The sequence below is a fragment of the Clavelina lepadiformis genome, chromosome 2 (assembly GCF_947623445.1).
Source record: "Clavelina lepadiformis chromosome 2, kaClaLepa1.1, whole genome shotgun sequence".
Classification (NCBI taxonomy): domain Eukaryota; kingdom Metazoa; phylum Chordata; class Ascidiacea; order Aplousobranchia; family Clavelinidae; genus Clavelina; species Clavelina lepadiformis.
This window is the reverse complement of record NC_135241.1, coordinates 14,473,480-14,486,559: the sequence shown is the minus strand read 5'-3', so window position 1 is coordinate 14,486,559 and position 13,080 is coordinate 14,473,480. Positions and strand designations below refer to the sequence as shown.

The following is a 13,080-nucleotide window of genomic DNA, read 5'->3' as shown; positions in this document are numbered from 1 at the left end:
ACGGCAAAATATAAAGCTAAACATGAACACTTACATAACGTTTTCTTTTAGGATAGTAGGTAGCCTAAGCTCAGCTAGAGACATAATGAGTACTTCGAAGAAGTATCAATTACCACTTCAATGAAGATTGCGAGCTTGCCGACTTCTGTGTTATAGTAAATAAAAGCTGCACCTGTCTTTGCCACTCTGGCTTTGCCCGAGAAAGGAAATCTTGCAAGGTACTTTATGACACACCATGCCAAACATAATGATGATTATCCTGTTAGAAGTGAAGCAAGGAAGGTGAAATAAATCAAATATACGTGGACAACAAAAAGGTTTAAAAAAAGTTTTGTACTTCGTCAAAAACAACTACTTTAGCTTCGTCCAAAGAAGTTTTCAGGATTACCGCAATAAAAGTGAAATTTGAAGTGCTATTAAAGACCTACAGTTATCAAGAAACACTGTGATGAGAAGAATAGAGAAAATCAGTGAGAATGTTACTCGTCAACTTTACAATGATTTTAATAACTGTGGGTGTTTTTCATTACAACTTGACGAGTCAAAAGACATCAGGGATGCTGCACAAATCCTTGTGTTCATCCGTATGGCTTTTCATGACTGTACTATTAAAGAGAAAGTGCTTGCCATTATAACGTAGAAAGATAAAACAAGAGGCATAAATATTTACAACGCGTTTAAAATCTATTGCGTTGAAATAAAGTTGCCTCTGTGGAAATTAGTGTCAATTACAAAGGATGGAGCAAATTCAATGGTAGGCAGTACAAACGACTTCATTGCTTTGTGCCAAAAAAATGATGATTTTTCAGATTTCTTGAGATAACACTGCGTAATTCATCAACATGTTTTATGCAGCAAACGACTTAACACAAAAGAAGTGATGGATGTTGCGTCCAAAATTGCAAACTTAATTCGCGCAAAGGACCTTCAACGACATCTTTTCAAGCAGGAATTTGAGAGACAAGAACTTGTGTTACACACAGACGTACGACGGCTTCTTTTCAAAACAGATGTGAATACTAAGCAAAGTTGGATGAGTGACTTGGCCTTTCCGGCTGATTTTACTCTCATCTTAATTGCCTTAAATTTGCAGTTACAAGTGAAAAGGAAACCAATCAGTGAATTGATTAGTGCTATTGGAGCTTTTAAGATGCAAATCCTCGCATTGATCACCAATTTTAAAAAGAAACAATTTAATTTTTTCCCAAACATCAAAAACCATTTGCAAAATTACCCGGATAGTATTTGGGACCCTGAAAAATATGTTGCCGAAACAAATGTGGTTTATGCTGAATTTGAAGTTCGATTTAATGATTTTCAAAAGATCGAAGAAATAGTTGAATACCTGTTCAAGTCGATTTTAAACGTGTCTACGATTTCTCATTAAATCAGTAAAGTATTTTTGTTGGAAAGAGGTGCAACTGAAAAAAGAAATGCTCGCACTAAAAGCTGACGTGATCCTCAAGACCCGATCATTTGAAAATTACTTAAGGAGGATTATTGATCGTGTAAAATATGGCAACATTAAAAAATGTGCAGAATATATTTATTCATGTTTTGGTTCAATTTATGTATGTCAATTTGTGTTTTCATTTACGAACGTAATCAAAACAAAACAACATGCTGTTCTAACCGGTTGTCACTTGGGCGATTGCTTAAAACAACTGTCTTTGATGGGATACACACATGATTATGAAAAGCTGGTAAACAATATGATGGCTCAAGCATCTCATTGACTCGTTTGATGAAGTAATAAACAAACTATGAAATATTCGTTTCAAGTTTATTCTACACTAACAAAGTAACTGAAACATGAAATACCGCTCACTGTATGAAATAAAAACCAATTACAGTGAAAGAATCTCATGAAAAATTGTGCTATTTGATTTTATTTCCGAACGATTGATCGCGAGTTATCAAGAAATTTTTTAGTCGATCTCAGTTGAAGACAAATTGGCCACCCCAGCTGCACAGTGTTAAATTTGCATATTTAGTGTTGGTGTGATAATCATAATTTCTGTAACTAGTGTACCATTTTGCTGTGTTTGTAAAGAATCGCTTTTGTAGGCTTTGTTGCGTGGCCCACTATAGTATAGACAGTTGAAATGGTTCCTTTAAATAACTTATAAATTCATCTGGGTAACAAAATAGTGACTTAGGTGGTATTTGCCGTATCTATGGCCTATAACCTATATGCCAATCGATGTCATTCAAACAATGTCAAAGCGAAATGTATTGGAGGGGGAGGAGTGTAACGTACTTTTCCAGTTACGCTTGGTTTGTCGTGCCGTAGTCTTGTCTGCCTCTGGCCGGAAGCACTTATTAATTTGGCTACACCTTGCTACAAGGAGTCATCATTCTATTGATACGAGTACTGCTATGAAGACATGCCCTGTGTTACTTTTTGAATACAATCCGATAGTCAACTGCAGGTCTGTTCAAATCAGCAATAGGAAAAGCCAGCAACAACAGAACAAGAGCTATGATACTGTATGTTCTTTATAATTATATGTTTGGAACGCCCTACCAAAACTATAAATTTAATACCACTGGTAATGACTTTTATGTCTAACCTGTTTGTCATATTCAGCATAACTCATCTGCTGGACAAGAGGGAGTTCATCAGCCCCAGCACTATGAGATTTGGATGCTGGCAGACTTGTCAAGGATTGGACTGGTTTTGATTTATTTATCGGCACGTGAACACGTGGAATGTAGTTTATGTTAGTAGTTCCTAAAACATGAAGAAGTTACAGGTAACACTTCAGACTAAACTTAGCACAATCTTCTGAGTGATGACTACATTAATAACCTTTGTCGGGAAATGGATTGGAGGTATAGAAGCTGTGATTTATCCAATGAGGAATATTGAAATCATGTCCACAAACATTATCATATTTTGCTGAATTTCGGGGCGATTCAGTTTCTTGTTTTGTGCTATATGAGAGAAAGCGTGAATTGAACCAGCATATAAATAGTAGTAACATGACAATTTACTCATACCTGTTGCAACCAATATGTCTGTGATGAAATTTAAAAAGAGGAACTGCATGCAAAGGTTGTTGGCCCAGACAAATTAAATCACTTCCAATCCCATTGTCTATCATTCGTTGTTTAGTCAGGATAGTTAAATCACGATCAACATCAAACACACCAACACCTTTTAAACATACATCATTGAATCATGGTCAATATACATAAGACAATGGTTCCCAAATAATTTCAATGCGACTCCCTTTAAAAAGGTCAGAAATCAGAAAAAATCACAGATAATTAAATTATTGTAAATCAAAAAAGCAGGTAAGTGAGACAGTGTTTTAGAAAGTAATGAATCTGGTTGCAGTTTTATATCTACATGTAGGTACAACTATCATTCAATAATAAATGGATTGTGACATAAAACAATAGTTGACATTGATCAAAATTAAGCCTGTACGGAAATTGCGTTACCATAAATATTCGTTACCATACAAACCTAATTTTTTGTACTTTAAGGTGCTGCATACATATAAAATTGAAGCCTTGTATTTTTACGACTATTAAAATGATAGCCTTGTAGAGGAGGCAAGCTTAAGGTTACTTTTAAGTATCTATCAGTATTAGGCCAAGGCTACCATATGTGTCAAATGTGCTTGGCATTGCAACAATGTTAGCTGCCAAAATACCAAAAATCAACAATTTACTTTATGACTCAAACATGACTGCAAATGCGGTAAGCCTATTGGCCAGTCTTGTGCCAGTATCAGTCTAATTGTGTTCAAAACTGACTTTCTTCATCCCTAAGCCTATTTTTAGAACTGGTCAATCATTCCAATCATTTCCAGTAAATCACCATTTCCAGTCAATCATTCCAAGTCTCGATTCAACATTTTTGTGTGAAAAGAAAATGGCCTGGGATGCTAAAATATCAGTTTCAAAAATTTATTGTTCCTTACTAAAAGAGTTTTGAATTCAATCATCCATGATCGTGTAAACAGCATATTTATTACTTTATTTTAAGACCTTAGCATTTCAGTTGCAGTTTTGGTTATATTGTAGATATTGTAATTAAGTCTCATAACTACTTCTCATATCAATTGAAAAGTGAACTTGTGCAAGGGAAGTGCTGTTCGGATAGTTGTGAATTGGGTGATGGATGTTGATTTCTATTGCATCATATTGTTGCTGATTTTTTTTGTTACTTGTTTTGCTGTTGTTTCTGTGGTGTGTTTCGATTCTGTTTTTGCAGTGTTGTTTTAAATATTGAGCTTCAGTTTTCTACCCGTTTTTTAATTGTTTTTGTATTTTTTGCAATAGAATCTTGGGCAGATGACCTAGATGACCGTGAGGTTTTTTCGCTGCCCTACACCAATTAATTGTGTTATGATACTTTTTGGTTTGTTTTTGTATGATGAAATAAATTCTCTCTCTCTCTCTCTCTCTCTCTGTAGGTGATACAGAAATACTTTTTCTTAGTAAACTGCCACAAAGCAATTCTCAATTTTGCTTCATTCAAAAATCCAGTTAACGCGAAGTACTTTTGTGAGTCTCATGCCATAACTATTGCTTGTCATCTCAAAATTAGTTGAGCAATTATTCACTTATCATAAACTCCACAATGAATTGATTTACCAATGGAATTACAGATTTCTTATGGGCCAGATATATCAAATATTAAATGCTTGTACAATCTAATGCTTCTTTATCATTAAACTCTGACATGGATTCCAGTGTATAACATCTTAAAACCAAAGTTGGGGCTGTCACAACCCTGTAATTAAAAGGTCATGGAGATACAAAGAAATAAGTGTAATAAGAACAATTTAAAAAATAATCAAATAAAACAAAAAACAGTTAAACCAGTTCGATGACTTCAGAAAGGATATGATACGTAACGATAACCTAGTAGCCTTGACAAAGAGAGGCCAAGAGCACTAGGCTGAAAAAGTTAGTTGGACAATTTTTGATTCAACATTTATTGTCATTATCACGCAGTCACACTAAATGCTTATTATTTTGGAACATTGAAATTTTAACTTTTTCATAAAAAAGGATAACTGTGAGAAAAACGTGCAGAGATTGACTGCTAACCATGCATTAATTTTTCACTAACTCAACCAACTTTGCATAATACATAATTTTCATAATTTAATTGTTCTCATCAACTTTGAACTAACAAGCTTCCACAGTACCTTTTTAAGCATACAATACTCAAAAATGGTTACTTGAGTGCGACTATTGCAAAGTTAATATTAATTATTATTAAGCTTAGATAGAAGAACTTGATTTGTAGCACTAGTAGCTTCAAAACCGACTAAATGCTAACCTGGAGTTACGCATACAACTATCTGTCCTGTGCGATCAAAATTTCGATCTATGTTGTGTTTTTCAAAAACATTCAAGGACATATTTATGGCTTCCAAGAAGTTTCCTTCTGCAGATGAAGAGTTTCTTCCATTTGGACAACCAGGGATTTTTGTTAGTTTTTCATACCCTAAAAACAACGTTTTTACAAATAAATTCCTGACAGCGGAAATAACCTGAAACTCTATCTAGAAATAAAATAACATTTGCCAGAAATGTTGCTAAAAACAATAGTTTTAAAAATCTTACCATGAAATAACTCCTTAAGCTGCGGTAACAGCAAAGTACAATCATCAATGCGTTGCATTTGTACAACACATTTATAGAAGTCTGTGTAGAAAACATTACGGTAGTCCTGCCTGATTGCATCACGAATATTTTCAGGAAAATCTTCTATTGACTGTGTCTCATAAAATGTTCTAAAGGTAGCATACAAACGTCATTAGATCAAAAAACAACCGTATTATATTATAAAAAGCCTGGTATAAAATATATACAAACCTTGAAAACAGCACAAGTGTAAGCTCATGGCAACACTTTTTATTCTTCCACTGAGTAAACAATGCCTGTTAAGACCAATGATATACATTAAAAATAATAATATAATGGTACTCTTTGCAAAACGATACAATTTAAAATGTTATTTAGCACTTGTAAGTTAAAATTGAAGTCACATACCATGCAAAGTCATAAGCACACTTATAATTTAGTGTATATAACCTGTACAAAATTTTTTAAATGTATGATATGGTATCATAGTCTTTATCCTTGAACTGAGGAAAGCCTTTTCACGTCTTTAACTTGGCGATACCATATCGATTGAGGTCATTGAGCCTAGGTGACCAAGCTTGTTTCTGTGAAAGTTCTGATTGACATACACACTTTTTGTTTTTAGATATATTATGCGACTGTGCGTATCAATTCAGAATTGTTTAAGCATCGTCAACACTTTGCTCAAGAGCCAGCGTGACTGCAGATAATTGTTAAAATGTGACGGCACAACTGAACTTCAAAGCTTTTTGTGATATCAAGTATACCCGGTAACTTCCTTCCGATGCAAAATGATTTTTTCATTTCACCTACTTTACTTAATTTCTACATATATACAAACAAAAAAATCATACTACGGTACCTTTAAAAAGCCATTTACAGCTCTTTCAAACTGCAAATATCCATATGCATCAAACTCCCACATTTCTGAGCTCATTTGAATAAAAACATAGACCTCAGCAGTAAAAGATCGTAGAACAAAGTTGGTGTTGTCAGAAATGTATCCAAACTTCACCTTGGTGCTGTTTGTCCATAACTCACTAACCTACAGCCAGAAAAACTGCCAATATTACCATGCTTATCTTATCACTCTTAATTTAAAGAAATAATATAATACTGTAATACTTTTATTTCCAAGAACATTTACTAATTTAATTGATCTGAAACATGCATGATATGTGGGAGCCAACAACTAATTTTTTGCAGGATGTATGTCAGTTACAGAAAAAGTTACCATACTGCCCAGAGCCCACACTTCCCAAATATGTTCTTTGTGCTGGAACTTTTATCTTTTGTAAACTTTGATTGAAATTTTTTTTTAAAGTTGTTATATTTGAAAATCATATTTTAATAGATGAATTCTACAAAAACAGAACTTAGATTCTTATTTGTTATTTACGACGTGTTATGATAAACATTAAACATACAAATAAATTAAATGTATAACTCATATATAAGCAATCAGTATTAACTACTGACAAGTAAATAAGATCACCCTTGTTACCGATAGCAAGCTAACAGACCAGTTCTATCTAAATTAATATTCTGAAGTTGAAGCATTAATATGCAAACCAGTCATGGTATTTTCTTAAGTAAAATATATTTCACCTAGTTTCATATTGACTATAGGCATATGCCGGGTACACAAAAACAAGCACATAAATGAAATGATAAAAGAATATCGTCTATACAGTAACAAGCAACTCCAAAAATTTAATGGCAGGAGAGATACCAAGGTTTTGCAAAATTAGCTTATCAAAATTGCTGAAATGGAATGACAAAATTAGTTTTCAATAAAGTCATTACTTGTACATTATCTTATTTTTATTGTTTATATTTATGTCCATATATGAAACTAAATGAACAGTAAGTTCATTTTGCTCATCAATTTTACATTGAATTTTTTTTTGCCATTTTGACATAGCAATATGATGGAAACAGTAAAAATTGGGTACTACTAAAAAAGCAGCTTTAAGTTCATTTTGATTGACATTTTTGTAGTTCATTGCATAATCTACGTGGATCACTGCTTTCCCTTGCTGCAAACCATCAATGGCCGATTTGTATAGTATGCTTTGTGCTCTTTTAATGAAATAATGCATTTTCAGTGAAGCTACATTCTTTTTTATTTTGTCATAGGCTTCCGAAACATTAATGTCAACTAAACATTTTTCAGGATACCAACAACCACTAATTTTCTTCCATGTACACTAAGGAATGTTATCTATGCATTGAGTGTCATCAAACTTTGCACCCGGACATTCAGAACATAGTTCTTTGGCAATTTTTTTTCCATTGGATTGCAAGTTGCAGTATTTAAAAGATGGTATTTTGATGGAAGAGAAACTGTATCATTAACTTTATTCACTGCTTCACAAAACAAAAGAATGTTTTCACAAATCGGGCATAAACAAGTGTTTCTTGGGATGTCTTTCTGATAAGCAAATTGTTTGTTAAGTTTTATGAACCTGTACAAAGTGGGAAACTTTATGTTGTTAATTGCTTCATCGGAAGAATCCTGCATGAGTGAAGTGAGCTCTCCAATTGTCCACATTAAGTAATGTCTTTCTTTGAATGCTTTTTCACCGTTTTCTCTTTCTATATAAACTTGGTTATTTTGACCAGGTAGCACATACGATACATCAGGTCTTACCACTCTTAGGTATAAGGGGCACAAACTTACAATTCAAAGACCTTGCAAGTTGACTAACTGCTTTAACCTGCTTTGGTAAGCTTGGTGGAAAAGCGTTTATTAATTTATTTATAGATATGTTCAAGAAAGAGTGACTTTTGTATCCTTTATTGATTTCTTCAATTAAATCGCTTTTTTTACTGACTATAGCTTAGTTTTTTTCTTTCACAGTCTTTCTTCAGATAACTTTTCCTTGCTTCACTGACGTGTTTTAATGCTTCCCGCTGTTTCCGTTTTCTTTCTCTGTCTTTTTTCTAATTTCTTCCATGTTCGATTTACTATTTTCCTAGAATTTTCTTCCCTTTTTTTGGCACACATGGCTTTTTGCGTAATTGGCTTTCAACCCATAGTTATCTTGTGTCGAAAACTAATGGGCAAAACTAAGCAGTGTAACTTGGACGAGGACAGTAAACTAACTAACCCTCACTCCAGATGTACTTTTGTCACGTCAGAACATTGGCTGTTACTGCTAAAAACTCTTCCTCACTGCTCGATGATTTATAACTTTCTATGTGCACAACTATGAATGATCTATTCTGGTTGTTATAACATTTATGAAAGCAACCACTTCTGAGCTAACTATTGTACATGGCTCCAACAGTGACAATTTAAAATTATCAATTTTTGATATGAAAAATTTTCAGTGGAAATTTTTTATCTTAAAATCTCACTGATGGAGCTGCTTTTAAAAACATCGTTAGTTGAGCAGCTCAACTAAAAGTAATTTATGGCAAAAACAATTTTTTTTTCTCCACCAAAATTATCACTGGTGGAGCGATAGCTTATAACAATAAATGTCCGATCACAACTCTCAAGTGGTATTTTTGTCTATGGTGAAATCATACAACCCATGAAAGTAACTGTGCAGTAAAAAAAGTATTGCATAATGGAAACAATAAAGCAAAAAAGATATTAACATAAAAACAATTAAATTTATAAAAGTAAAATCTGTTTCACGACCCCAAAATATTTTTCACTTGGTCGCGACCTATAATTTGAGGAGCCCTGTTCTAGTTTATAAAATCAATAAAATGCGGCCACTGAAATAACCTCCATTCATGTTGCGACTTGCAACAAAATGGTACATAAATGAAATACTTACACTTCCTGCTACAATAACTAACATATCTGTCATTTTAATAGTTTTCCTGCAATAGAGAAATTTTTTTAAACGGATTTTTAAAAGTATCTGAACTATCCAGTTTTAGGCAAATCTCTACATAAATTTGACCGTGAAATCCAAATTCGTGCAATTTTTCACAATTCAGCCCAATTAATTCTACCTGCCGAATTTTGGTGCACCTCTAGTGTTTATCAATTGTATAGTAAACTTTTTAAATGCTATGCAGTAATAAACACAAAATACCTGAGCACGAATATCTGAAAACTCTAGATATTGATCTATGTGAGCACAAGAATTAACAAGATGTTTTTTAAGCCTCCACATATCACTTCTGCTTATGTACTGATCTTTGAAAGTGACCTCAAATAAGTCAATGGTAACTTCCTAGAAAAACAGAACACAATTTCACGCAACTTAATCAACTAGCAGAAAACTAATAAGACTATTTTTTAGTTTTAATTTAAAACGATGAGAAATGCAATTAAGAATCTCTGAATTAATAATATTAAAACCACCCTCTTGTAGCACTGGCTATTTGCATAATTTGTAATCTCGATTCTACTTTGAGGGAACAAAAATTCCCAGGCACATCAGGGAAATTTCTTTAATCCTTGTAATCTTTTAATTACATGGCAGAAAAATGAATCAAGCATGACATGTCAAAACGCCAAAGATACAATTTGAGTATCTTTTGTGAGGGATGTGAGGCAAACAAAGTACCTACAATCAGTTTCATCACACAATGTAATTAATCTAAACAAATTTCCAATGAATGCTATGCCATTTCATCTAAGTCAAGATGACTAGATGGCAGCCAGTGCTACAAATGGACATTTTTAATAAACGCTATAAACACACCAACACAAAAGCAGCAAAAATACATGTTAATAATTCAAAACATAGTATTCATAGTGATGTGTTGTTCATCATAATATACAGGAAAATATCAACAAAATATTAAAAAGTTTGTTAACAAGTTCAGTAAAAGTACCTCATGTTCAACTTGTTCAACATAAACATTTTGAAACACATGCAATCCAAAAGCATTTGCTAATGTTGTTTCAATGCTGACAGTATCTTTAGGTAAGCAATCGCTAAGAGTTTTAACCTGTAAAACAATGACAAGAAACGGAAATAACAGCAAATACCAATTTTTAATTAACTCTAATTATTCTGTTCTAAATTCTTATTCCTGTTGGAAAGTTGACAACAGTTTTTTATTCATATACACTATAATAACCCCAATACGATCATTGCTTTAGACTAGGGTTAGCTGACATAAGAGAACGTATATATAATGTACTACATAGTAGGCCTAGTTGCCACTTTCTGAGTCTAGCCTAACCCAAGGCACTTGTATATTCATTCTGCTTTTTTTGTTATTGTTGCAACAAAGAGATGATAAGAAACGATGCCAGTGGATTATATTATGCGACATGCGTTAATAGACGGGAAAATGGAGTATTAGCAGTTTTAACAAAATGCTTTGTGATTTTTAACAGGAAATACACAATTTTTTACATGACAACACAATATTGATATTACTTTAATCAATGTAAAGTAACAAAGGTTTTTTGAGTTACAAGTAAGAAGATAGAACATACTTTAAGTGGAGTAGTTGTAAATGCCGGAACAAACAAATTCAGCAAATTTAATAAGGCAATTGGAAATGAACTTTTTATCAGAGGAGATTTGCCAGTCAGAAGGTGGTAGACACTATAGTTTTCTAACTGTGTAAAAATTATAATATAGTAATAATAAATACACAAATAAGTCATCATTCATACTTGTTACGTTACTACTACTTTAAATTGAAATGATTTTTTTTTCAAGAACTTAGGTAGCATGTTGTTAGGAAAGCATGCCAACGCATACATTCAAAACTAATAGGTCCAGCAGTCCAAATCACTTTAGTTGTTAACATGATCCTCAAGGTTGTATGAAGGACAATCGCCATAGTTTTTGAAAAAAATTTAGTTTAATGAGTCATGTCCATTTATAGTTTTATTCCTAAATCGAGACTTTGAAATAGATGTGAACTCAAAACCGTGTCCATGTAAAAAGTGTCTAGGTCCACAAAATAGTGTCAGCTATTGTCTGCTAAAACCAAAAGACATAAAAGAAAAACCAAAAAACCACATAAAAATTAAAGATATTGATACATAATAAACAAATTAAAAATGTTCCACACAAAACTTTTCCAAACCTTGAAAAGCATAAAGTTTGAAGAGTTTCCATCACAGTTGTATATTTTCAGTATATCCTCTGGTCTGACGTTTGGTAAGTCTGAAGTATTAAAAAGTAATGGTTCATCTGCAAAACAGAAAAACACAAACTCAAAAATTTATTCACAAACACAAACTAACAGACACAAAAATACAAATAAAATACCATAGAGTTGCTAGATTAAAACATTAGAAATAAAGTATGACATCATATGGAATTCATGACAAGCATGTCACATCAGTCAAATTACTGTACATGCAGTGGCAGATACAGCGGCGGGGGGGGGGGGGGGGGCTGAGATGTTGCAACACTACCCTCTGCAGTTAAAATAATTTTTGCGCGCATTGCTTAAAACTTTAATTTGCTGATTAAAAACAACTATTTTTTTCGTTCGTCATGTCGTCATAGCTATGCTAACAAATGACTAACCAACACAAATAGAGAAAATCTGTTCAAATACCAATAATGCATACATCAATATATGTAGACTTCTTTGTTTCTTGGGTTTTATTTTCTGCAAATAAGATTTCTTACACAAGTTCCCTTTTTTATCTGATTTTCCAGTTTTGTTTACAATATTGTATCAAAGGCTATGGCGCAATACAGTTATAGCCTTGCACTTAAATGTGTCTGTGTGCACTGAAGCAATGTTTGTGTTGTGAGATAACAATCGCTTTTCACATAACATATCCACACATCATTCACAAACGCATTTCTTTTTTTGCAAAAGTATCAATGAAAAACGAGAATCGTACTCAATGAACATTACCCCTGGTTATCAACAAACCTTGTCTATTTGCATGTGGTCTTATAATTTGGGTAATTTAACAGGGAAAGCAAGTAGTGGAATGAGCTAAGGTAAAAATGACTAGTGTTGTGAAAAAAGAGCATATAGTTTTAGCACACTAACCAATACACTGTGGATGGTCACATGAAAGCAAATAGAGTAGCAGTAAAATAAACTTGGCAAAAGTCCTCTTTCTTGGGGAATCTCCATTTTCAAAACTTCGGACCAAGTTATAAGTCCACTGATGTATAGCATTTTAAAGTGATTTTCAATCATCTGTTGCTTGAATACAAGCAATGTTAGTTGTTACCAGCAATTATTACCTTAACTAATTTTTAGCACGTTTTAAGACTTTTCGGCTTTAGTTACTTTTTCCTATTCATTGATGCGTGCTAGTACCCACAGCGCTTTTGACAAAAAAAATGATTGAATGAAGTTGCTTGGTATCCATGTTGAAACTTTACCATTTGCACATTGCATGTTTTCTAGGAAATATAGGTGACATTATAAAAACAACCAGGTAGTGCGAAGCTGGAAATTTTCCAAAATTCAGACTGAAATACCAGTAGTTCCCAATCTGGGAGCTATTGCCCTATGGAGAGCATACTGCAAAATTCAAGGGGCCATAAGTTGAAGGTC

At 33.2% G+C, this 13,080-nt stretch overlaps 1 protein-coding gene across 3 annotated transcripts in view; it reads right to left on the bottom strand.

Moving 5' to 3' along the window:
- The window catches only part of LOC143445376 (GATOR1 complex protein DEPDC5-like), a 39,107-nt gene that overhangs the window by 24,934 nt on the left and 1,093 nt on the right, over positions 1-13,080 (bottom strand). For all 3 annotated transcript variants that reach the window (XM_076944435.1, XM_076944436.1, XM_076944437.1), the window contains exons 2-11: positions 11,635-11,741; positions 10,420-10,536; positions 9,672-9,812; positions 6,476-6,658; positions 5,845-5,909; positions 5,593-5,762; positions 5,306-5,473; positions 3,004-3,160; positions 2,813-2,937; positions 2,574-2,734 (exon numbers count right to left, since the gene is read on the bottom strand). In XM_076944435.1, coding sequence (XP_076800550.1) covers positions 2,574-2,734; positions 2,813-2,937; positions 3,004-3,160; positions 5,306-5,473; positions 5,593-5,762; positions 5,845-5,909; positions 6,476-6,658; positions 9,672-9,812; positions 10,420-10,536; positions 11,635-11,741 — 1,394 coding nt within the window. The remainder of the gene's footprint in view (positions 1-2,573; positions 2,735-2,812; positions 2,938-3,003; positions 3,161-5,305; positions 5,474-5,592; positions 5,763-5,844; positions 5,910-6,475; positions 6,659-9,671; positions 9,813-10,419; positions 10,537-11,634; positions 11,742-13,080) is intronic.